The 26,166-nt window shown below is 36.9% G+C and overlaps 1 protein-coding gene across 8 annotated transcripts in view; it reads right to left on the bottom strand.

Moving 5' to 3' along the window:
• Positions 1-26,166, bottom strand: part of R3HDM1 (R3H domain containing 1) — a 118,931-nt gene that overhangs the window by 90,126 nt on the left and 2,639 nt on the right. For 5 of the 8 annotated variants that reach the window (XM_060302493.2, XM_060302495.2, XM_060302494.2 and 2 more), the window contains exons 3-6: positions 9,797-9,838; positions 9,241-9,330; positions 5,330-5,444; positions 4,189-4,267 (exon numbers count right to left, since the gene is read on the bottom strand). In XM_060302493.2, coding sequence (XP_060158476.1) covers positions 4,189-4,267; positions 5,330-5,444; positions 9,241-9,330; positions 9,797-9,838 — 326 coding nt within the window. Of the gene's footprint in view, positions 1-4,188; positions 4,268-5,329; positions 5,445-9,240; positions 9,331-9,796; positions 9,839-26,166 lie in introns of those variants that run through there. The other 3 variants (XM_060302498.2, XM_060302496.2, XM_060302497.1) reach the window with 2 other exon arrangements.

A 26,166-nucleotide genomic window follows, 5' to 3' on the forward strand; every position in this document is an offset into this window, starting at 1 on the left:
AAGGTTTATTAGCGCATGAACCTAAAAGTAGGCACGCATTGAACTTATCATATAACGTTTAAAAATAGACCAATAAATGCTGTCTATTTATTAAAGAAATAATAAAAACAAAGATCTCAATCAAACTGACCAATAAACTACTATCTAAAGTGAAAATGAAGGGGCAAGAATCTTTTAGTTACCAGTGCTCTAGTCATTATACCAGAACTGACTTTAGAGAAAGTGTGTGCAGCTGGTATACAAGTGGCAAATAAAAAAGAAGAAAACAACAATGCTTCCATCTGACCACCCCCTTCCCAATGTTCCACATGACCTGGGTCAAATATCTGCAACAGGCAAGAAATAAGATGATTCAGACATTACCTCCAGTAAAAGTAATTTTAGGAAATATTTCAAACACAGAACAATTGTACGATATTCCCCAGAACAATACAGTTTACTTTTACAATATCCATTCTCAGGATTTATCCATGGGGCTGCTCCCCTCCATTAGCGATGTAATATAGTTGCCTATATTGTCCATGTTTCTTTAGTACACTGTGGAATTTACACAAAACGGGTATAAAATCAATACAAAAACAGGTATAAAAACCATGTGAGTGAGTGTAAACTCTATCTTGGACAACTTCAGGTTCCCGGGTTCTAAACTAGTAATGAGTATTATTATAGTTTCCGATAATATTTCTTGAAACAGGAATTCCAGATAAACTGTTATTTAACACCTGAGGTTAAGTTTATTCATCGGGATGAGAACAAGATAAAAGATTAATGATCTGAAGAAAAAATTTGAAATAAAACATTAGCTAAATTTTAGTATCACTAAAAGTAAATCTGCTTAACATTTAGAAATCTCTGAGCAACAATCTTGAAAGCTCTAATGGAAATTTGCCAGACTTATTACTAATTTTGTGCCACGTATATCTGGCAATTAATTGTGTGTTTCATTGAGAGAACACTGAGCTATCACTTAGGCAAATTTTGTTTCTCACAAAATTTAACATTAGCTACAACTTTCTAATCCACACTGACATTACTAATAACTTATTCATTAGCCATTACATGAATGATTCACCTACATATTTATTCAAATAAAAATGCATACACAGAAGGATTAAAGTTGTAATACATGCTACACAACATGGATGAACCTTGAAAATATTATGCTAAGTGAATGAAGCCAATCACAAAAGACCACATACATATGATTTCATTCACATGAGATATCCAAAACAAGGAAGTCTGTAGAGACAAACTAGATTAGGGTTCAGGGCATAGAGAGGTGATAGCAAAAGCGTTCAGGGTTTCTTTCTGGGGTGATGAAAAAGTCCTAAAATTGATTGTAGTGATGGTTGCACGTATCTGTGAATATACTAAAAACCATTAAATTGTACACTTTAAAAACACATATGGGGCTTCCCTGGTGGCACAGTGGTTGAGAGTCCGCCTGCCGATGCAGGGGACGTGGGTTCGTGCCCTGGTCCGGGAGGATCCCATGTGCCGCAGGGCGGCTGGGCCCGTGGGCCATGGCCGCTGGGCCTGCGCATCCGGAGCCTGTGCTCCGCAACGGGAGTAGGCCACAGCAGTGCGAGGCCCGTGTACCGCAAAAAAAAAAAAAAAAAACCACATATGCAGATAACTTTAAAACTTTTTCATTTATAGAGGAAAACAAGAGAATTGCACAAAAGAAAAATATTTTGGAATGTATAAATATAGATTTCTATATTTGTCCTTATTGATGTTTCTCCTACAGGTTCAGAAGAAAGAAAAATTCTGCCTGTTTAAGATCCCATCTTATTTTACACAAACTAGCTATGTATTTTCTACCATGCTCCTATTCCTTAATCTATTGAGTTCTAGTTTCCACCATCCTACCGCAAATGAAATGGTTTGTTAAAATAGCCAACAACTTCCTAGTTCCTCAATCTAATGGATTGTTTCATTTTACCTTTCATGATACTGTTGCCGATTGGCTGACTTCTAAGACAAGCGTTCTCATGATTCTTTTGCAATCTTTAACACCCATGGTCTCTTCCTTCACATCTACCCTTAACACGTTGCCTTTCCACAGAACAAAGCAAGAGTCACTTCTACTGAAGACTGATGGCTGCCGATAACAGCAGCCAGGCTCATTTACCTGAAAACCAGAGCCTTTTAACTGCTGACACACTTCATCTCACTGTGGCTTTCCATCAGGCACCTCAAACTATACTTATTTATAACAGAACATGCCTTACTCCATTCAGGCTTGCCCTTATTTACTTCCCCTGTTAATGGAACTAGCTGTCAGTCCAGCCAGAAATCTAGCAGCTGTTCTGTTCTGCTCCAACGTGCCACTACTCTTCCATATCCAAATAATTACCAAGTCCTGCCACGGTATTTCTTAGATGTCTTTCGAATGTGTCCCTTCCTCTCTATTCTTCTCTATGTTCGTCAACCCACAGTCCTTGCTTATGATCTTGGCCCCTCACTGACAAAGTAATCTTTCTAAAACATAAATCTCATTATAGCATCACCCTTTTGAAAATTCACTCTTTTGAAAATTCTGTCATGACTCCTCAACGTAGCATGCCATACTCAGTATTTCTCAAACGATGAACTACTGGCATCTCAAGTAAGGCTATTTTTCGTCGATCATTGCATCCCTAGCTTACCAGTAGCATTCCTTACTCATTCACCACCCCAGTGTGTTGGTACTATCCTAGGTTGAGGACAACTGCATAACCTGCTTTCATTCCTCAACAACGCCCTCCGCCTCATTTTCTACAATCACTTGCCACATGCCTCCCTGCTAGAGCCAGAGTGTACAATCTCGTCTTTGCTTGGATATGCCACCTCTCTCTCGTACGACCGTGCCCTGGCGATGCTCTTGTCTCCCTCGTGCCGCTCATGTTCCAGTTTAAAGCACTCTGAATTCAAGACTCAGCTCAGGCATTATCTTTTCAGTGAAGCCTTCCCATATCCTTTCAGAGGTTGGGATCCCCTCCCTGTGCTTTTAAAGCACACTGAAAAACTTCTTTTACAACATCTATTCTATTTTAATTACATATCATGGGTTTTTTTTTTCTAGCACACAGACAGTGAATATTTTAGGGTCAGAGATTATATTTTGTTCATCTTTATATCTACAATGTTTAGCACAATGCTTAGCACGTGATATATACCCAAGAAATGCCTGTTCAATGGACTAATGAATTCACCTTTCAGTTGGGACCGCTGAGGAATAAGTTTGCGGAGTTGGCTGACTTCTTCCTCACCTCACACTTATACATCTTCAGCCCATATTACAGGGAGACCACTTTTCAATTTGGTGGGTCCCCTTTTGGGGTTTATGTTAAATGTAAAATAGGAAATCAAGATGGTACTGAAACAATAAATCCTGAATGAAATTAAAGGTGTATCTTGAAGCAAGACATGAGATAAGGCTCAATGATACTAAAGAGAGTTGTTTGTTTTCTTTCATGTGCACCTATCCAATGAACTGAAGATTTCACAAATTTTTACTACCACTCTGGGAAGCTAAAAATTTCACAAATTTTTACTACCACTCTGGGAAGCTAACATTCTTAACCTTCAAGTCTTCTACCCCATGAACATGTTGGTCAGATATTTTGTGGATAAACCTCTCTGTGGGGAGACTGCCTCACAGGGGTCGATGACCTGTCAAAAAGCTAAATCTATTTATCTAGTACCTCGGCAAAACAAAGGACTTCACAATTAGTTAAATTTGTGACTCAAATAAGCACCTTAAAAATCTTTGGGTTGGAGGTTTATAAACTAAGCAAGAAGAAACAAAAATTCTGCATTCAATTAAGTCCAAAAACTTGTTATAAGTGAATACACTAAGTTATCTGGTTGAGTGCTTTATCATGAGGTATATTTCTCTCTCTCCTATTTCATGATTAATGATAACTCTTCATCTCAATTAAGAGTCAAAATAGCTTGGTGATTCTGTATTTTCCCAAATTCCTAAAGAGTATGAATTATCTTTATATCATGGTGATATACATAATGCCAAAAGATATTTATACATGTGCATATAGAGGCCAACAACATCTTAGCCCTAAGAAACTAAAATGTTTCTGGTGTACTTTAAATATTTTAATCTTATTCTAACTCAGTAATGAAAACATATATAACAAAATTATGGTACTCTAGAAGCAATGTAAACCTTATAAATTTAATTTTTACCTGGGATTGTTTTTTAATGTATTTACTAAAAATTCATGTAGATCTATGCCAGTTGAATCAGTGTATTCTTGACTGGAATCTAAAAAACAACAACACAAAAACCCAGTATAAAGTTGTTTGAAACAAATCCCTTTCCCTTTACACATGATGTATATTAAAATAAAATGAGATGCCCCACATTGAAAAAAAACTGACAAAGTAGGAAAATGGAATTTATGATGAATTCAGATGACCACAATTTTGCTACTCCCATATAATGAGCATGACACGGATTTACGTAACTGTATGTCTATGTACATTCTTAAAAAAATTTATCTCTCAAATGTGCCAGTTTAATTTGTTCTGAATTCTTAAAGATCCTTTTATATACTCACCACAGTCCTCATATTCAAAAATGTCTCAAGCAAAAAATCAGAATGATTTAGACAATTAACTACGTTTGAAGCAAATTGAGTCTGCTTAGTTCAGTTACAAATATAAGTGCAGGCAATAATTTGGAGATAGGCAGGAACTGTAGCTCTGAAAGAATATTTAATTAGATTTGATCGGGTCTATCACAAAAAGCTCGCTTTCAAAATGTTTCTTTACAAACATTCATGTTTATTTCTTCCCCTTAAATGTAATAGCCTTATGCTGTTTATAAAACTGGTCAACATAACTGGGTCTATAAATTAAAAAAGCATTTTTATAGACTTGTAATGATATATGATGAAGTCCCTTAAAATTTATTATAAAAGATAAACATTCTAGGTTTCCAAGAATATTCTTACTGGATACTGAACATTTTGGCATCAGCTCTCTGTATCATAAGGAATTAAAAAAAAAAAATATTTTTAGTGGAATCAGTATTCAAATTATAGTGATTCCATTATTTCAATACAAGAGACAGACCAATAAGTGATCATGACAGTTATCTTCCTTGGTGACTTTTGCATGTGTTGCAGTTTTTTGGCTAAAGCATCTTACTGATGTTCAGCAGAACTGCCTTATGCCATTTTGCCCAGAACAGTATCATCCCTTCGGTCTGTTCGAGATCATTTTTAATAGAAATACACTATGTAAAATTATTCAAGGGGTAAAGGATGGAATTATCGACAGTAAAACTAAAATTTTGTTTAAAAAACAGAAATAAATTGCAAACCTCTTGATAACATTTTTCTGGGCAACTTATCACTGGCTTTTTCTTTTTCTGCTTCATCTTTTGAGGGCTTCTCCTCTTTTTCAAATGATTGTGTTAACTGGATCTGAATTTTCTCCTGTTGGAAGGTAAAATCAGTTATTAAGTGAAAATATAAAGTGATTCAGTTAATACCTCACATTTGTATTTTTTTGAGTAATACAAAATTGTATGGAGAAAAAGATTTTTATTTTATCCAATTAGATTCTTCAAACTAGAATACAACTTAAAATATTTTTACCGTTTTAATCAACTCTTGATAAAAAAATGTTAAAATTAAGGCTTTGAGTTGAATTTATCAATTGAAACATATCCTGAAAATTATCTTAGAGAAAATAAATGTTTTTTTAAGAATAGTTTAAATGAATCTACTTGTAAAACCCTTGGAGGACAGAACAGGTCTTTTTAACCTATTTTTTTTTTGCAGTGGAGATGCCACAGTCAAGCAAAGTATGACAATTATCATCAATCATGACAATAGGAACATATGAGTCAGGTCAACACTTATCAAAAAATACTTTGAGTGTCCATTATAATCATATTTCTTCATTTTCTTGCCATATAAAACTGTAAATAAAAACTTTCCAAAACCAAATCCCCCACTTTGCTTATTTCCTATTTGAGCCTACTATCACTGTTCCTCCTTCAATCACCACAAAGTTGTTTTAGAAAGATTTCAAACAAAATTGTTTTCCTTAGTGATATGTAATATTTACTTGTAAAGTAACCATATTCTCTAAGACTGAAAAGGAGAACTACGTCTACATTTTATTTTTGAAACAATGTCATTACATGCAATTTCAGAACCCAAAGGAATTACTGGAAATTAATTCATATAGCTCAAATAGATAAAAATCACATAGCTCTGTTTATTCAGGCAAACTTATAAAGAAAGGCAGACTAACTTCCAGACCATTTCTACTAAAGATAAAGGTACAGCCTATATGCAAGCTAAATTACTGTATACAGTTGTTCTTTAGAGATGAAAAATATTAATCAATTACTTCGCTTTTCTAGGTGAGGGTTGGTGGTGACGGTAGGCGCAATAAGTCAATATTGAAGAAGATATAAATTTCAGGAATCTTAAACTTGCAGCCACCAGGATTTCTATTACCCATTTTCTCCCCACATAATTTTTTTCAAAATAGTATTTGGCAGAAGAATTTCAGATCAAATACATACATATTTTTTCCTATGGTGTTGCTGACTGCTATTTTCATCTTTTTTCAACTCTGCTTCCCATTCCATCCCAGTTCAAAGTTGTGCTCAGGATATAGGACAAAATCTATGCACTGGCAATTTCCACTAAAACGATGAACACCTGCTTTAAGCCCTCCTTTGTCTTGTTTACCAAATCTCATACGTTAATCAATGTCATACGTTCATCAACCAGTCATTTTTCTCATTATGACTCATTTTCTAATCCACTTTCCTCATTCTTTTTTAACTGTAAAATAGATATTTAAAAATGAATCCCAGAACTATGCTTCAGAAGTAGAATATTTAGAAGTTCTCCTGACTTACAGCTTCTCTATTGCTGTTACTCAAGGATAATCCATAAAATCCAGGTTGGAAGAAAAGATTTCACATTTACAACTTCACTAAAAGGCACTTATAATGACTATCAGATTTCATTTCCAAATTCTCTTTCTAAAGTCACATATTTTAATTACAGATATTAAACTATTTATCAAGATGAATTGTATTTAAAAATCCAGTATGCATAATGTACTGAGGCTTGTCTTCAGTTGGTACTGAGCCCTTGTTTTCAGTAGCAAATAAACAAGACATATTTTAAATGCCGAAGTCCTTATACACGAACTCTCCTGACTATAAATAACTCAAATGAGAGCAATATCTCCATAGGTAGCTGTAATTCCTTTACTCTTCACTTTGTAATTGACATCATTTATTGAGGTCACTTCCCTCTCATTAGCTGTCATCTGACACAAATGACATCTCTCTTTTAATTGCCTCTCAACCTTTGGAACAATGAGTTTTATTCCAGATTAATTCCTCAAAAATCACATTCTGAAGCAAGCATTATTAGTTGGAAAGTATCTCTGCCGTCAAGGATTTGGTACTAGTACATTTTACAAGAAATAACTTATTTTCCAATTCCCAGTCAGATGCAATTTAGTTAACTCAAGACTGGGAAAAAGACTTTCTATTAAAAAGAATATCTTTTGTTCAGAGAGGGTAATAATAGGTTATTATCCCAAAAGAAAAAGTTAACTGTATCCAAGAGAAATTGAGAAAGACTATATTACGTGGAATAACTGAACTCTGGCATAACCATCTTATTCATTATCCAAATGCTGTAACTCAGCTGTTTTGAACAATATATACATTAATATACAACATATACTCCTTATATTAATTTTTTCTCATAAATTTTCACTAGACAAATCTATGCAGTACTATAAGAACCCTCTCCCCCCTTCTGCCTCCCACAATAATTTTTCAGATAGGTGAAATGTACCAAATAAAACCAAAGATCATGTCTGTTACAGTTTTTCTCAAAAAAGGCACCTTTTCTGGACTAACAGTCTTATGAATGCCTGACCCTTCTCATTTCCTCTATCTCCTTGGACTAATTATTCCAAGAGGCTAAGATGGTGTAACATTTTGGTCAACAAAACAAAGAAATTAATTTTCGAAAAACATTACATTGCCAACTGCTCCACCCCGAACAGGTGCATTCTTTACTCTGAATGTACAAAAGAACTTTTAAAAATCAAAAGTAAATTTTGAACCCTATGTTGCTTGACACTTGAACGAATTTCAAAGGAAACTGATATTAAGTGCATTGACAATAAATAATCTATCAAAAAAGTCCTTTTGTTATAATTCAGAGACAGAGTTGTAGTGCTTTTAAAAACAGAACACATTCTAAATATGTGACAACTATCTTCAGTATCTATAGTAGGCTTTTGACGTCATCATCTTCTAAATCAAGGCAAAGCATAACTGTCTTTGCTTGAATTAACAAACGTACAATTAGCATTAAAAAAAAAAAGACATACAACCTGTCATGGCTTTTTTTCTCTTTTCCTTTATTCAGTCATGTGTCTTAACCACAAAATTGCCTCAATTCTTTGGAAACTAATTGTTGGAATACAGAGGGATTTTAGGTTATTCAAACTCTTAAAAAGTAGAACAAGCCACAAAGAGCCAAAGTTATCACATTGATAAACACTGGTAGAGGGTCCAAAAATAATTATATGTAAATGTCCAAATGTAGAATAAGACAAAGATCAATCCATAACTGAGATTAACAGAAAAGTAAAGTCATAGCATTAAAAAGAATATAAAAAGCAAAAAACCAAACTATTTGCTTGAGCCTTGGTAGTTCTATACTTGGCAAACATAGACAGAAGAGGAATTAGAAATATTAGACAACTATTAGAGCCATGCTAATATGAAAACAGACTTCACCACGCATTCAGGTTAAGTAAAATGATATGTAAGCAGAAGTCTTAGGTAGTCTCCTCTTCACACTCAAGAGGTGTTTGACAAATTTCTAAAAGCCAAAATCAAATTTGGGCAAATTCAAGGGCAAATTTCATCACAATCACATTAACTGGAAGTAGTACTTTAATATAACTTTTCCATAACAACTTATAATTTCCCTTAAAGCCATATTCTCAGTTAATTATATGATCTCTAAGTTTTTCCAGTGAGAAATCATTGCACTAAGCCTTAGACTTAGTAGTTTCACTTAGTAAAAACATATATAACACACGTACATGCACATCCAAATTTTATTTAACATTATGAAAAAATTTTCTCCAGGAAGTAGGTTTTTCCACAACTTTAAATAATTAATTTTTTTCCTTTTTTATTTTGCTTATTGCTTTTTTTTTTTTTTTTACCTGGTTCTCCTGTGATATCTCTGCTGTAGGGGGTGGTGGAGATTCTTCACACACTGCAAGGCTCCGAACTAGCTTTAACTTTGAGCTTGACTAAAGAAAAGTATTTAAAATTAACACTACATTCCATAAATCTAGGGCATATCCAAAAGCCCCCTAGAGTTTCTTAAGTTTCTTTATAATAGTTTCTGCCATGTACAGACGTAGGTGAAATGTGCAAATTAAATATATCATTAAATACCATTAAAACCTTATGTTATGAGGGAAAACAATAACTGCAGTTTTGAAAATAATAGCAATAGCAAGAATGGGAATAACTCCAATCTCAAAACCCAAAGAATGATGAGAAAGCCATTTTCTCTACAGATGAAGAACCATTAAAGATATAAAAGCAGTGCACAAAAGCGACTAGGCAAGACAAAAAACCCAAATAAAACAAAATAAGCTTTCTGCCCCAAAGAAAATATGACAAAACTAAACTGAATGCAGTGCTCTATGAAAACAAAGATTCATCAAGCATGAAGGCCCTTGGCATGCCAGCACAAAATATTTACTATACCTTAGACCTTTTTCCTGTCTGTCCAAATGACTGCAGTGGCCGCTGAATACACAAGAAAGATTTGTATTAAATTTCATACTGAAACAAAAGATTGCTTCTTAGTTCATAATCCTAAACCACAGAGAAACTAACTGCACAAAGAATGGAAAACGAGGAAATCAAAGTTGGTTTCAAGTAAAGAAGTACTGATTCCTCCCAAAAGCACACTTGCAGAAGATTCTCTAAAATCCTTCTGTGGGTTGGCATGTCCTTTAAGTGAGCAAATAGCCACAATTTCTGTGTTAATTGAGCTAAATTGAATTTATAAGGTAAATTCTTAGACAGTAGCAAAATAAAATATACTTCTTTGGTATTCGATAACATATTACACTTTAGCCAAGGTTAGGGGGAAAAAACCCCCACAAAGTCCTGAGGAATTTTAAGTGGCTGTGCTCAGCAAAGTTCCAAACTTACTAAGGAGAATGTTTCAAATGCCCATTGAGTCAGAGTACAACCACCTCTCTACTGAGTCTTTTCAGCACTGTACTTCATAGTACACCCCCAGTTTACTAGCACAGACTCCTACTTGCCTAACCTAGGGTAAGGCCATGAAGCAGAAATGAAGAAAAGTGGGCAAGGTTCTAATATGTATCCTACTTGCCTAATCTAGGGTAAGGCAATGAAGCAGAAATGAAGAAAAGTGGGCAAGGTTCTAATATGTATGTTCCGCTTGACCACCAGATCATCAATCACGCGAATAGGGAACTCACTGGGGTGAGTAGCTCTAGTCTGTGATACCAGGCTTTGGCTTGGGAAAGCAGCTGAAGTCCCTGTGAACCGAAGCCAGATAGGTTTTCTTTCCTTCCACCTCCTTCTAATCTACTTGTTTAACACCAACCCCAAACAGTACAAGGTCCAGGTATCTATCATTTATACTCAATGCCAGGGAGCCAGTTTGGTATCAAACATAAAACAAAGTCCTTAATACCTAGATGAGTATGCTTCACATATGAAAAAAAGCCACCATTTCATTCTAACATCTGAAAAAAACTTCCTTGTAGACCAACAGAAATGAGAATCTACAGTACCAGGGTGTTGTCTCCCATTTTGATGCCAAAGTTCTTGAGATAAGAAGCACTATATTCTTGGGAATTTTGACCCTGGATTATCCAACATTAAAAATCAGCAGTAACAACAACAAAACGAAAATTAAAAAAAAAGAAAAATGATCTTCTGTTTCTTACAGAGAAGAAAATGGTACAGATGCATGAACAAATGCACACGGCATTACTGCCTAAGAGAGCTTTTACATGTTGGTTCTGTCTTCTCTATTTACTCACTTCTTTAATCAAGAGGATTTCTGTTACTCGCAACTAAAAACAGAATTAAAAGAAGTTATGTTACATAGAGTAAGGGTTTACAGGAAAAAAAAAATCCGAGAAAAGTCAATAGATGAATACGAGCAAAATGCACATGACTAAATGAGTTCTAAGGCAGCAGAAAAGAATTTACGATTTACTCCGGTCCTCTGCTTTAATTGTAATTCTACATATCAAAGGCATAGCACTTTCTCTTAAAAGTTTTTTTTAAAAATAAGAGAGATAATTAACTGACAAGTAAAAGCTGCATTCACATGTAGGACTGGATTTAAATTTCTGGCTTTGCTTCTTACGAATAGGTGACCCTGGTCAAGTTATTTCAGTTTACTTTTACCGGTATAAAAGTTAATATTGTTTGTATTAATTCTCAAGGTTCTTGAAAAGGTTCAGGGAAAGGGTAGATTAAAAAAAAAAGGAGGGGGGGTTGGGGGAGGCTGTATATTGTCCCTACAGTAATGTTTTAGAATTTTCAATGACTTACACATGCATTAACCGTCTCAGTTTTAATTCATAAGAAAACTTTGATGAAGGAAGATTAAAAAAAGAAAAATCGGGCTTCCCTGGTGGCACAGTGGTTGGGAGTCCGCCTGCTGATGCAGGGGACGCGGGTTCGTACCCCGGTCCAGGAGGATCCCACGTGCCGCGGAGCGGCTGGGCCTGTGAGCCATGGCCGCTGAGCCTGCGTGTCCGGAGCCTGTGCTCCGCAACAGGAGAGGCCACAGCGGTGAGAGGCCCACGTACCGAAGGAAAAAAAAAAAAAGAAAAGAAAAATCAAAGAGGGGTAAAATTATCTCACTGTGACTTAATATGTTCTAAGCTCCTGCTGTAAGCCACTCTGTGCCAGGCACTAGGCCTATAAAGATGAATAAGACACAATTGTTGGTCTCAAGAGCCTTATAGTCCAGTATCAGAGTTACTAAATAGTAAAACAGAACCCAAGATCTTTAGAATCTTAGTCCTGTGTACTTAATATCACACACCTATAAAAAATCTTGCTGTGAGTCAAATACTACTTGTGAGAGGGAGAATTCTAAAGATGGCCTCCTAACAGGCCCCTCCTCTGGTAATTTAATCGAACTCCAATCTAAAGAATGTTGTGAAGGGATTCTGCAGATGTAATTAAAGTCCCAAATCAGTTGATCTTAACATACAGATAATTCAGCTGGGTCTGACCCAATCAAGTGAGCCCTTTAAAAGCTGAGAGCATTCTTCTGTTGGGAGTGGGGCGGCAGATCAGATTCAAAGGGTGAGAAGGACCTGACACTGCACAGCTGGCTTTGAAGATGGAGGGGACAGATGAAGAGGCCTACAGGCAGCCTCCAGGGGCACAGAGTGGCCCTTGGCCGACAGTCAGCCAGGAAACATGGACCTCAGACCTCCAGCTGCAAAACACTGAGGTGCCATTGTTGTCGGAATGAGTGTAAAGACAAATTCTTCCCCAGAGTCTTCAGATAAGGGCCCAGCCTGGCCAACCCCTTGGATTTCAGCCTTGAGAAACCCTAAACAGAACTCAGCTGAGCTCAACTAACTTCTAGTCTACGTAACTGTGAGCTGATAACTGGGCATTGTTTTAAGCCTCTAAGTTTGCGGTAATATGCGACGACGCAGCAACAGGAAACGAATACACTGCTACATAAGTAAACTATAAACTGCCAAAGTGGCATTATTCAACAAAAATCACTTATTATTTCATTTCAAACAGCAAAGAACCGAAATTACATAATAAATACCAGAAAATCTACCATACACACATGCACACACAACAACAAAGCAGAGAAAACAAGTTTGGCATTAAATAAGAATAAATTATTTTTAAAATGAATTTAGTTATTTAAAGCATGCCTTTCACTTTTCTAGCCCCATTTTTTTTCCTTTAATTTTTGACCCTGGATTAAGCAGGTTACATATATTTAGATTAAGCAGGTTACATATATTTAGATTAAATAGGTTACATATATTTAGATTTTACCCTAGCCCAAGCCAAGTCTCCTTCTCAATTTTTTTTTTTTACTGTGGAAAAATACACAGGAAATTTACCATCTTAACCATTTTTAAGTGTGCAGTTCAGTAGTATTAAATACATTCATAATGTTGTGTCACCATCAGCACAATCCATAGCCGTAACTCTTTTCATCTCATAAAACTGAAACTCTGTACCCATTAAACATTAACTCCCCATCTCCTCTCATTCCAAGCTCTGGCAACTACCATGCTACTGTCTGTCTCTATGATTTTTTTAAAATTAATTAATTAATTTATTTTTGGCTGTGTTGGGTCTTCGTTTCTGTGCGAGGGCTTTCTCTAGTTGTGGCAAGCGGGGGCCACTCTTCATCACGGTGCGTGGTCCTCTCACTGTCGCGGTCTCTCTTGCTGCGGAGCACAGACTCCAGATGTGCAGGCTCAGTAGTTGTGGCTCACGGGCCCAGTTACTCAGTGGCATGTGGGATCTTCCCAGACCAGGGCTCGAACCCGTGTCCGCTGCATTGGCAGGCAGACTCTCAACCACTGCGCCACCAGGGAAGGCCTCAGTATTGACTCTTTTCTTGGAAATACCACATTCTCTCTCTGGAAAAAGTGAACTGTTCCAGTAACTTTCTTCCTGCTGTCTGCGAGGACAAGATCAGCATGTCACTGCTCTCGGATGTATGTTTCTGTTGTATACATCACTGGGGGCCTGTGATCCTGGAAGATGCCAAGGGGCACTAATCATTTGATTAGAGTAGCTTCCACAGCTTAACAGCTGTTTTCAGTGTTGTTCAAAGTTCTGCCCACAGACCTGTCAACAGGCAACACCTGGGAGCTTGCTGAGGTGCAGAATCTTGGCAGTCTCACCCCACACCTTCTTCAATCTCTTTTGTGGTTTTACAGTCTTCATCCTTTGCCTCCTTAAAGGTGTTGACTTTAAATGGATCTGGCATCTCTGGCTCTGTGGCCCCTTCCCTCTTGGGTGTGCAGTTCATAGCAGGCATCCCCGGGGAATGGGGTGTCCTGGAGGTTGGGCTGGGGCTGAGAAAGCTCCCTTGGCTGGCCCCTTTGGTGCCCTAACTAAGAAATCATCTCCAAAACCAAAGTCATAAAGCTTTCCCTCAATGTTTTCTTCTAAGAGTTTTAGAGTTTTATAGCTCTTAGGTTTTTGATCCATTTTGTGTTAATTTTTGTTTATGGTCTTAGGTAAGGGTTCAACTTCATTCTTTTGCATGTGGATATCTAGTTTTCCCAGCACCATTTTTTAAAAGACTGTCCTTTCTCCATGGACTTGGCACCCTTGTCAAAAATCGTTTGATCATATACGCAAGGACTTATTCCTGGGCTCTCTATTCTATTCCACCGGCCTATGTGTCTGTCTTTATGCCAGCGCCACATTGTTTTGATTACTGTAGCTTTGCAGTAAGTTTTGAAGTCATGAAGTGTGACTCTTCCAGTTTTGTTCTTTTTCAAGACTGTTTTGATTATTCCAGGTCCTCTGAGGTTCCATATGAATTTCAGGATGGGGTTTTCTAGTTCTGCAAAAATGACATTTGGGTTTTGATAGGATAATTACATTGAATTTCTAGATCACTTTGGGTAGCATTGACATTTTAACAATATTAAGTTTTCCAATCCATGAACATAAATGTGTTTTAATTTAGTTATGTCATCTGTAATTTCTTTCAGCAATGCTTTGTAGTTTTCATAGTACAAGACTTTCAACTCCTTGATTAAGTTAACTTCTAATTATTTTATTTTTTAATGCTATTGTAGATGAAATTGCTTTTGTAATTTCCTTTTCAGATTGTTCATTGTTAGTGTATAGAAATGCAACTGATTTTTGTGCACTGACTGTGTCCTGCTACTTTACCTGAATTCATTTATTAGTTCTAACAGGTTTTTTTCCGAACATGTGTGGAATCTTTAGGGTTTTTTTTTTTTTTTTTAACTTTTTTACATTGGAGTGTAGTTGATTGACAATGTTGTGTTAGTTTCAGGTGTTAGGGTTTTATACATATAAGATCATGTCATTTTCAGAGATAATTTTACTTCTTCCTTTCCAATTTGGATGGCTTTTCTTTCTTTCTTGTATAATTGCTCTTAGAATTTCCAGTACCATGTTAAATAGAAATGGTAAAAGTGGGCATCCTTACCTTGTTCTTAATCTTAGAGGAAAAGCTTTCAGTGTTTCACCATTGAACATGAAGCTCAATGTGGGTTTTTCATATATGGATTTTATTGTGTTGACGTAGTTTCCTTCTATTCCTAGTTTTATGAGTGTAAAAACAAAAAATCTTAATAGGTTGTTGTGTTCGATTATGATGATCAGGTTACCTCCCCCCCCCCGCCCCCATTCAGTTAATATGGTATACTGCATTGGTTGATTTTCATATGCTGAACCATCCTTGGAACCCACTTGGTCATGGTGTGTAATTCTTTTCATATGCTGCTGAATTCAATTGGCTAGTATTTTGTTGAAGATTTTTGCATCAATGTTTATAAGTGATAGTGGTCTGTACTTTTTTCTTGCAGTGTCTTTGTCTGGCTTTGGTTATCAGAGTAATGCTGGATACATAGAAAAATAAGTTACAAAGTATTCCCTGCTCTATAATTTTTTGGTAAAAGTTTGGGAACTATTGGTGTTAGTTCTTCAAACACTTGGTAGAATTCCTCAGATCCAGGGCTCTTCTCTGTCAGGAGATTTTGATTTTTTGATTCAATCTCCTTATTAGTTATATGTCAATTCAGATTTTCTGTTGTGATTTAGTCTTGGTAGGTTTCGTGTTTCTAGGAATTTGTCTATTTCATTAGGTTATCCAATATGTTGGTTTGCAATTGTTCATAGTACCCTCTTTTAATCCTTTTTATTTTATAGAATAGATAGTAATGTCCATACTTTCTTTTTTTTTTTTTTGCGGTATGCGGGCCTTTCACTGCTGTGGCCTCTCCCGTTGCGGATCACAGGCTCCGGATGCGCAGGCTCAGCGGCCATGGCTCACGGGCCCAGCCGCTCTGCGGCATGTGGGATCTTCCCGGACCAGGGCACGAACCCGTGTCCCCTGCATTGGCAGGCGGACACTCAACCACTGCGCCACCAGGGAAGCCCCATATTTTCATTTTTATTTTAGTAATTTGAGGTTTTCTTTCCTGGGTTCTTTTTTTTTTCCTCTGGTTCTCTCTTTTCTTCTGGGTTCATCTAGCTAAAGGCTTGTCAATTTTGTTGACCTTTTTGAAAAACCAACTTTTGGTTTCATTAATTTATCTCTATAGTATTCTTTTCACTTTTAACAGAATTTCATTCATCGTCACAGTAAAAATTTAGCAGCTCCTTTAGCAGACTTTTACTACTTCAGAAAGATCCTAATTAAATTAGAATTTATAAGGCTTAGGGCTAAAGATGCCAATTTATAATTTACATTGTTTGATACTACAGTATAGGACAGGAATTACGCCAATAAATGGGTTCAGAATATGAAACATCCCTAATATAATTTCAGTTTGAAACTGATATTAATACACTGTCAGAGCTACTAGCTCCTTGCTTAGAGAAAAACTGAGGTTCAATAATAAATGGTTAAGGTGTAATATTACAATAAACACAGACTGCTTTTTAACATACTGCTCTGTAGATCAACTTCGAGGGCAAAGAAAAACAAACATAACTGATGATTTCAGTACTTCGGTCTTTTGTTTACAATAAAAGAACTTTAAACAAATTTAAAATTTATTTCAGAATATGGATCTGGAAGGATCCTCAAAACATTACCCATGTCTTAATTGCTATCCCAAACCAGAGACCTTTACAATTAATAACAAAAGAAGCAAAAATCTAAATCCATGTAGTCAACTTAATATTAAGGAATAATCTATAGGTTTTGTTTTCTAACATTTCTTTGCTTATCATAATGGCTCTGTCTCTCCTTTTTTTTGTTTTTGGCTGCACCATGCAGCATGAGGGATCTTAGTTCCCCAACCAGTGATCAAACTCATGCCACCTCAGTGGAAGCGTGGAGTCCTATCCATTGGACTGCTAGGGAATTCCCCATAATGTCTCTTTTGGTCTAATATTTTCAGTAATCTTCCTTGCTATCTTTGTACCGCTAGGACAAGTTTAGATCTGTTTAAAGTTTATTACGAAAGAAAATAAAGGAAAGAAAAACAAAAGCACTGAAATCATGAACTATGAGATTTACGTATTGCTAAGGAAGAAGAGAATAATCTTTATGAGTTGTACTGTGTTTTCATAAAACTAACTACCAATCAATATCACTCAATTAATAGTAAATCTAACTTATTTCAAAAAGAGGATCATTTTTTATTTGTAATTATTATGAACAAAATTAATGATAACAGTTGACACCATTCAACTAAGGCTCTTAATATACTTTGAAGACCTTACTAATTCTCACTACTTTTCAAGATAATGGTAATTATATATTTTTAATAATTTTTTTGATGTGGACCATTTTTAAAGTCTTTATTGAATTTGTTATAATATTGCTTCTGTTTTATGTTTTGGTTTTTTGGCCCCGAGGCATGTGGGATCTTAGCTTCTCAACCAGGGATCGAACCCCCACCCCTTGCATTGGAAGGCGAAGTGTTAACTGCTGGACCGCCAGGGAAGTCCCTAATGGTAATTATTGAGAGAAGATAATGAATTGAAGTGTAAATGTCAGCTAAAGGTCAAGAATAGTAAGAACAAAAGAGGCCAGGCTGATATTTTCCACCGGAATAACAGAAAACAACAAAGTTTTCTGAGTTGGCAGAGTGGATTTTTAAAAAATATCAATAAACTGACAAACCACCCCCAATCACTAATTTGTTTATACCATTTAATGCTCTGGGCAAAAAGGCACAGGATTAAAAACCCAAAGGCTGTGGAATCTAAAATTGATACAAATGAACTTATTTACAAAACAGAAACAGACTCACAGACTTAGAAAAACAAACTTACGGTTACCAAAGGGGAAAGGGGGGGGGAGGGATAAATTAGGAGGTTGGGATTAACATATACACACTACTATATATAAAAGAGATAACAACAAGGACCTACTGCACAGCACACAGAACTCTACTCAATACTCTGCAATAGCCTATATGGGAAAAGAATATGAAACAGAATAGATATCCTTATATGTATAACTAAATCACTTTGCTGTACACCTGAAACTAAACACAACATTATAAATCAACTATACTCCAACAACAACAACAAAAAAAATCCAAAGGCACAGGATTAAACATCTAAGGTAAAGTCCCTGGAGAAAGTCAAGGACTCTGGTTTATAGTTACCCCGTATATTAAATGAAGATAAAGGATCTTACCATCCACCATCCTAATGATGATATATGTGAAAGTTATTGGAGGAAGTAAAAATATTATGTAAAAGCATTCTACATCTGCAAGATGTGGGGAACATCTTCTTTATACATGTCATAATAAAGCACTGTGAAAAGCAAATGTGCTAGCTATCATGTGTATATATCACCCAGGTTCAATAGAAAGAGCACCAAATCATAGAAATAATTAGAAAAGTAAAATGTAGTATGGGAAGTCAATTTTAAGTTTTAAAAGTTGAACTCATTAAATACTTTTAAAGACAAAAGTACAGTACACAGATAGGGAACTTAATACAAAGAAAAAGTACTGTATTGAAAATTTTGGGAGCTTATGTCAAGAAATAAATTTTACTTTTTTTTAATTACTAAAGAAAAAAAAATCTGATGTTGCATGACAATAAAGGGATCAATCTGAGGAACAATATAGTTGTGCTACTGCTAATAAATAATTAGTAACGATTATGATGATGATTATAAATATCATATTACTAACAGCATCTACCATCTGTTGGGCTTTTACTATGTAGCAGGTACATTACATACAGCCTTTTATCTTTGAGGAAAAAATAGTTAAGATTTGTATGATTTTACATGGACATAATCTTACTGAGCCCTTTAAACAGAAACTTCTTTACATGTTTCCTCAATTAAGGAATTTGATGCCCACTAACCTCACTGTTGGAGAAGTGTGGTCTCCCCCCTGAGCTTTTCTGATAACCTTATTAGACTGTCATTGCTTTCCTGTCCCTTACTTGCCCTATCCTCCCCTTTTCAAAGAAATACATTGGAACTAACTTGGGGAATACAAGATGTAAAAGTCTCATGTTAATTATCACAGGGCTTGCTATAGAAGCTGAGAATATACTAAACACCTGCTTCAACTGATTCTGTGTATAGAAAATTCACTCATATATATCAGAAGCTGTTCATGCACTCTGGCACATGAGGCCTACTTGTTAACAAAAATCAGTTCTATTATTTCCTCCATAACAAGGGTTACCAACACAATTTGGACTCGCCATCCTACTGTTCAGTAGTTTGTGGGAAGAGGGATCAATGTTTGAACTGCTCCGAAATACGTTTTGGATTGTATTTATAGGTACATGTATACAGATGATCATTCCTAGACAAAACATTTGTCAAGTACAAAGATACAATTGTCAAACCATGGGAAAGTTGAGTTTGAACCTTAGAGCATAAGATTCCTAATTTTACATTTCAAATAAATGGCAGAAATAAACACAAGTAATTTACCCTAAATTTAATGTGAAAAATCTATCTCTGAGAAAAATCAAAACACAACGACCACATGATTAAGTTATACAAAGGAAACCAAAGCAAACACTCCCCCCACCCATTTATCCCATGTTAAAGGTTAGTGGTAGTCTAACAAATTAAGATTTTTCTGGATTTAGAAACCTGACACCTCACTACCCCAAACCTTCCAAATATTTAATAATCATACAAAGTCCAACATATCACTCAAGATTTGCAAGAGGAATGGTGTGTGTGTGGCAACAGAAAAATTACTAAGCAAAAACCCTTTGTACAATTATTTGGGACCATATCAACAATTCAGAACAACTCCAAAGCAATTATGTGGGAAAGTGAACTTCTTGACATTAATGCACACATACTGCTTGAATTACTTCTAAAGCATTCTTAAGAAATTCTTAAGAAAGTAATCTTAAAAATTCTCTAAAAGATTATAGTTTCAAATAAAACTGAATAAAAAACACAATTAACATTTCTGAAGAATAGAGAATCACAGAAGCGAAATTATTTATAGAAGAAATGGTCAAGGAGCTCTAGGAGATAATATCTGCTTGGAACCATTCAAGGTGATGCCTAATGTCTGCTGGCCTCTCTCCAGCTTGATGAAATTAATATTATTATTACTTTGGTTTATGCAACTTTATTGAAGAAAAATCAATTAGTAGCAGAGCTATCAGTTTATCACTTATCCATTGACAACTTGCATCATTTACTCAGTGTTATATTAAACAGTGTATTGGAAGATAGATTAGCTAATAGCTCCAAGCCTCCTAACAATGTAAATGAAAATTACAAAATGTGTGAGACCCTATTTTGGAATACAAAGAGTGTTTGACTTCCAATTTCCATTCTCTGTAGAACAAGAGCAGGTCATTCCCTTATTGACATGCATAAAACACATCACATTTTCCATTCTGCTGATGCTATCAATTCAATACCAATTCTCCAGCCACATCAGTTATGAGCATAAAGTATATCATGTAACCTCAAATCTCTAACAGTGGAAGGTTTAAACAAGAATGGATGCTGCTAGAATAATGCTGCTTCCTTTGATGTGACAACTCAGCTTCCACCTTCCTCCCCCTCAGATGATTCTTCAGCACATTAGAGCAGTGAGGAATGGTTTTAGTCTCATAACAAAGTTAGAGTGAAAACACTGGCCACATAATACACATGCTCCATTTTTTAAAAAAAAACTTCTGAATCTTGGGTAACTGTTCTCTTGTAACTACTTTACAGCTTCTAAAAGCACTTACTGTCCAAAGCTGGAAGAACGTAAGTATTCTCAGATGAGCATGTGAATGAATGGAGGGAGGTAAACAAAACATAAAATGAAAAAAGATGAGGTCTGATAGGGGAGCAGCCAGATAAGAAAATAATAAAAGGAACCATAATTTAAAGTTTATTCCAGTTGTAATGAAGGTTATTCTGACTTTAAGGTAGCATCACATGGCATACTTCTGAGTCCATTCCTGAGACAGCCTGCTGTACTTATCTCTGTCTGTTTTATAGATCCATGCAATCTCTGGCACTAGGGGATCATCTGGGTTTGGATCACATAGCAGTGAACAAATGAAGAACATTTTATGTAAACGTTATCCTTAACAAACAGTAGAAAATCATAAGATTTCTTTACAGTTTTATACTATGACATCCCTTCATTTAAAAATGAGTTTTTCTAAATAAAATATTAAGGGGATGGTCAGGAAATTAAGACTTGGAAATGGATGAAATGTATGCTTCCTTAGGAAAACACTTCCATTTCCCTAAGTCACTTTATTTTTATTTTTTCGGTACGCGGGCCTCTCACTGTTGTGGCCTCTCCCGTTGCGGAGCACAGGCTCCGGACGTGCAGGCTCAGCGGCCATGGCTCACAGGCCCAGCCGTTCCGTGGCATGTGGGATCTTCCCAGACCGGGGCACGAACCCATGTTCCCTGCATCAGCAGGCGGACTCTCAAACACTGCGCCACCAGGGAAGCCCCCTAAGTCACTTTAAATATTACTATGCTGAAGGAAGACAACAGATATAAATTATATTCACGGTAGCTGACTTTCAGAATGATAGAGAGGAAAGCAGAGAATATATTGACTAATTCAAAATTCTTAATAGGGAACCTACATTAATTGGTACATACATCTAAAATTTGAGTAAAAATAATAGTTGCTATTTAAAATTAAACCTTCAGGCAGTATCTTAGAGGTAACAAAAGAAGATGAAATGCCTAGTAGTATTTTTTTTAAAAAGGCATTTCATAATAGGTAACTCCCTATCAAGTTAAGAGGTAACTGTATATTAACTGGATTATTTTTTCAACAAGACACTCTATTCCCTGTTGATTCTTAAAACAGCTGACTTTATTTTACATTATGCGAAAACAGAATGACAATTTTTTTCTAGTTTTATATACTTCATTCCTAATTTCCATTACTTAAATCTCTTCTCTGTATATTATTCCAACTGTAAGCCCCTTGCCAGACACCTTGCACAGAGGCATCTTGGACTTCAAAATCTCCAAGCAGAGTAAATATACCCACATACAGTAAATTCTTGATAAACATTTGAGTAAACAACGAATATAGCATTCAGTGGATTAACATAAAACAAATTCTCATATTCTCCTTGTTCCTCCCCCAGTCGTTATAGTCACCATACTATACGGAATGTGATGTCAGAGACCAGGCCCATTTTTCCTTGCTACACTATGTCCTTGCCATGGAATAGGTTTTCAGTAAGTGTTTGGGGAATGCATGAAATTCTCCTGTAGTATGAACAACTGGGCCATGATTCAAGAATGGTCGTCAAAACGTTTTTGTGCTTATTGCCAAGGGCAACACAACAGACATGATAGGAAATGCAATACAGGCATACCTCATTTTACTGCACTTGGCAGATACTGTGTTTTTACAAACTGAAGGTCTGTGACAACCTGCAAGTCTATCGGCACCATTTTGCCGACAGCATTTGCTCACTTTGTCACCGTTTGGCAATTCTCACAATATTTCAAACTCTGTCATTATTATTTTATTTGTCATGGCGACCTGTGATCAGTGATCTTTGATGTTACTACTGTAATTGTTTTGGGGTGCATCAAACCACATCCACGTAAGACGGCAAGCTTAACCAATGTGTGTGTGTTCTCACTGCTCCACCAACTGGCCAGCCGTTCTGTCTCTCTCCGTCTCCTCTGGCCTCCCAGTTCCCTGAGATACAATAACACTGAAATCAGGCCAGTTAATAATCCTATACTGGCATTTAAGTGTTCAAGTGAAAGGCAGAGTCACACGTCTCTCAGTTTAATTCAAGAGCTAGAAATGATTAAGTTTAGTGAGGAAGGCATATCGAAAGCTGAGACAGGCTGAAGGCTAGGGCTGCTGTGCCAAGCAATCAGCCAAGTTGTGAGCATAAGAGAAAAGTTCTTGGAGGAAAGTGCTACTCCAGTGAACACACCAATGACAGGAAAGTGAAACTGCCTAACTGCTGATACGGAGAGAGTTGTCTGGATAGAAAATCCAAGCAGCCACAACATTCCCTTAAGCCAAAGCCTAATTCAGAGCAAAGCTCTGACTCTCAGCAATTCTGTGAAGGTTGAGAGAGGTGAGGAAGCTGTGGAAGATTAAAGCCAACAGAGGTTGGTTCATGAGGTTGCAGAAAAGAAGCCATCTCCGTAACATAAAAGTGCAAGGTGAAACAGCAAGTGTGATGTAGAAGCTGCAGCAAGTTATCCAGAAGATCTAATAGCCTTCTACTGGGAAAAGATGCCATCTAGGACTTCCATAGCTAGAGAGGAGAAATCAATGCCTGGCTTCAAAGTTTCAAAGGACAGGCTGATTCTCTTGTTAGGGGCTAATGCAGCTGGTGACTTTAAGTTGAAGCCAGTGCTCATTTACCATCCTGAAAATCCTAGGGCCCTTCAGAATTACACTAAACCTACGCTGCCTGTGCTCTATCAGTGGAACAACAAAGCCTAGATGATAGCACATCTATTTACAACATGGTTAACTGAATATTTTAAGCCCACTGTTGAGACCTACTGCACGGAAAAAAAGATTCCTTTCAAAATATTGATACTACCACTCACTGACAATGCACCTGGTCACCCAAGAGCTCTGATGGAGATGTACAACAAGATTCATGTTGTTTTCATGCCTGCTAACACAACATCCATTCTGCAGCCCATGGATCAATGAGTAATTTCAACTTTCAAGTCTTATTACTTAATAAATACATTTTGTAAGGCTATAGCTGCCACAGACAGTGATTCTTCTGATGGATCTGGGCAAAGTAAATTGAAAGCCTCTGGAAAGATTCACCATTCTAGGTGCCATTCAGAACACGTGTGATTCATGAGAAGATGTCAAAATATGAACAGTAATAGCAGTTTGGAAGAATTTGATTCCAACCCTCCTGGATGACTTTGAGGGGTTCAAGACTTCAGTGGAGGAAGTAACTGCAGATGCAGTGGAAACAGCAAAGGAACTAGAATTAGAAGTGGAGCCTGAAGACATGAATGAACTGCTGCAATCTTATGATAAAACTTCTAACAGACAAGGAGTAGCTTCCTGTGGGTGAGCAAGGAGAGTGGTTTCTTGAGATGGCATCTACTCCTGGTGAAGATGTTGTGAAAATTATTGAAATGACAACAAAGGATTTAGAATATTTGATAAACTTGGATGATGAAGCAGCAGCCAAGTCTGAGAGGATTTGATTCCAATTTTTTTTTTTTTTGGGGGGTACGCGGGCCTCTCACTGTTGTGGCCTCTCCCGTTGCGGAGCACAGGCTCTGGACGCGCGGGCTCAGAGACCACGGCTCATGGGCCCAGCCGCTCCGCGGCCTGTGGGATCCTCCCAGACCGGGGCACGAACCCGTGTCCCCTGCATTGGCAGGCGGACTCTCAACCACTGCACCAGCAGGGAAGCCCTAATTCCAATTTTGAAAGAAGTTCTGCTGTCGGTAAAATGTTACCAAACATCAATGCATGCTACAGAGAAATGGTTTGTGAAAGGAAGTGTAAATTGAGGCAGCAAACTTCATTGTCTTATTTTAAGAAATGGTCACAGTGACCCCAACCTTTAGCAACCACCACCCTGATTAGTCAGCAGCCATCAGCGTCTAGGCAAGATGCTCCACCAGCAAAAAGATTATGCTTTGCTGAAGGCTCAGATGATGGTTAGCAGTTTTTTTAGCAATAAAGTATTTTTAATTAAGGTCTGAACCTTAATTAAAAGTTCACTATGAATTAATACATAATGCTATTGCACCCTTAACAGACTACAGTAGAGCATAAACATAACTTTTATATATGCTGGGAAACTTCGTGTGACTTGCTTTATCGTAATATTTGCTTTACTGCAGTGGTCTGGAAACGAACCTGCAGTAAGTTCAACGTATGCTATAATCCAAATTAATCGCTTGTTGATAAACGTGACCTGAAAGAGGGAACATTAGGTGTAGAAAAGAAACTAGAAGGAAATCTTTTACTATTTCAATCACAAATGCAATAGAATTTAAGCATTTTCTCTGATCCAACCAGGATACTGGCATTCTGTCATCACTGAGTGTACTGACTGCAAGCATGAGAATTTTTTGCAAGTGCTATTACTAAAAATGACTAGAAAAATTATGTTATTCCTCTAAATTTCTTAGATAATTACCACCTTACTATACTGAATCAGTGGGGTCTAAATGCTTTTTTACTGCTGTATGAGTTGCTATCAATTTCTAACACATTTCTGGCATACAATGAAGAATAAAATTTTTGACTGAATGAAGGAATGAAATAACCTTTAAAAGAACCTTCTTAAATTATTCTACAAAAATAAGATATAAGTTTCAGCATGTAGCCCTCAAGGTCTTTAGGATGTAGAAAGAATGACAGAATATTTTCTCCAAAAATGAATTCTTTATTCATAGGGTTAAACTGAAACAGAAATGTTTGGCTTCCCTGGTGGCACAGTGGTTGAGAGTCCGCCTGCCAATGCGGGGCACACAGGTTCGAGCCCCGGGCCGGGAGGATCCCACATGCCACGGAGCAACTAAGCCCGTGTGCCACAACTACTGAACCTGCACTCTAGAACTTACGAGCCACAACTACTGAAGCCCGCACGCTTGGAGCCCGTGCTCCACAGCAGGAGAAGCCACCACAAGGAGAAGCCTGCACACCAGAGAGAGGAGTGGTCCCCGTTCACTGCAACTAGAGAAAAGCCCGCGCGCAGAGTTTTATGCCTCCTCCCTTGAATCCGGGCAGGCTTTATTGACATGTGTCATCAAAAGACAACAGTGGAAGTGACATTCTGAGACTTCTGAGCCTAGGTCAAAAGAAAGCTTGCAGCTTTGCTTGGTATTGGAACATTCTTTCTGGAACTCTGAGTTGCCCATAATGAGTCTGATTACCTGAGCCTACTGTGCTGGAGGGACCACAGGTAGGTGC

This window comes from Globicephala melas, chromosome 7 (assembly GCF_963455315.2).
Source record: "Globicephala melas chromosome 7, mGloMel1.2, whole genome shotgun sequence".
Lineage (NCBI taxonomy): Eukaryota > Metazoa > Chordata > Mammalia > Artiodactyla > Delphinidae > Globicephala > Globicephala melas.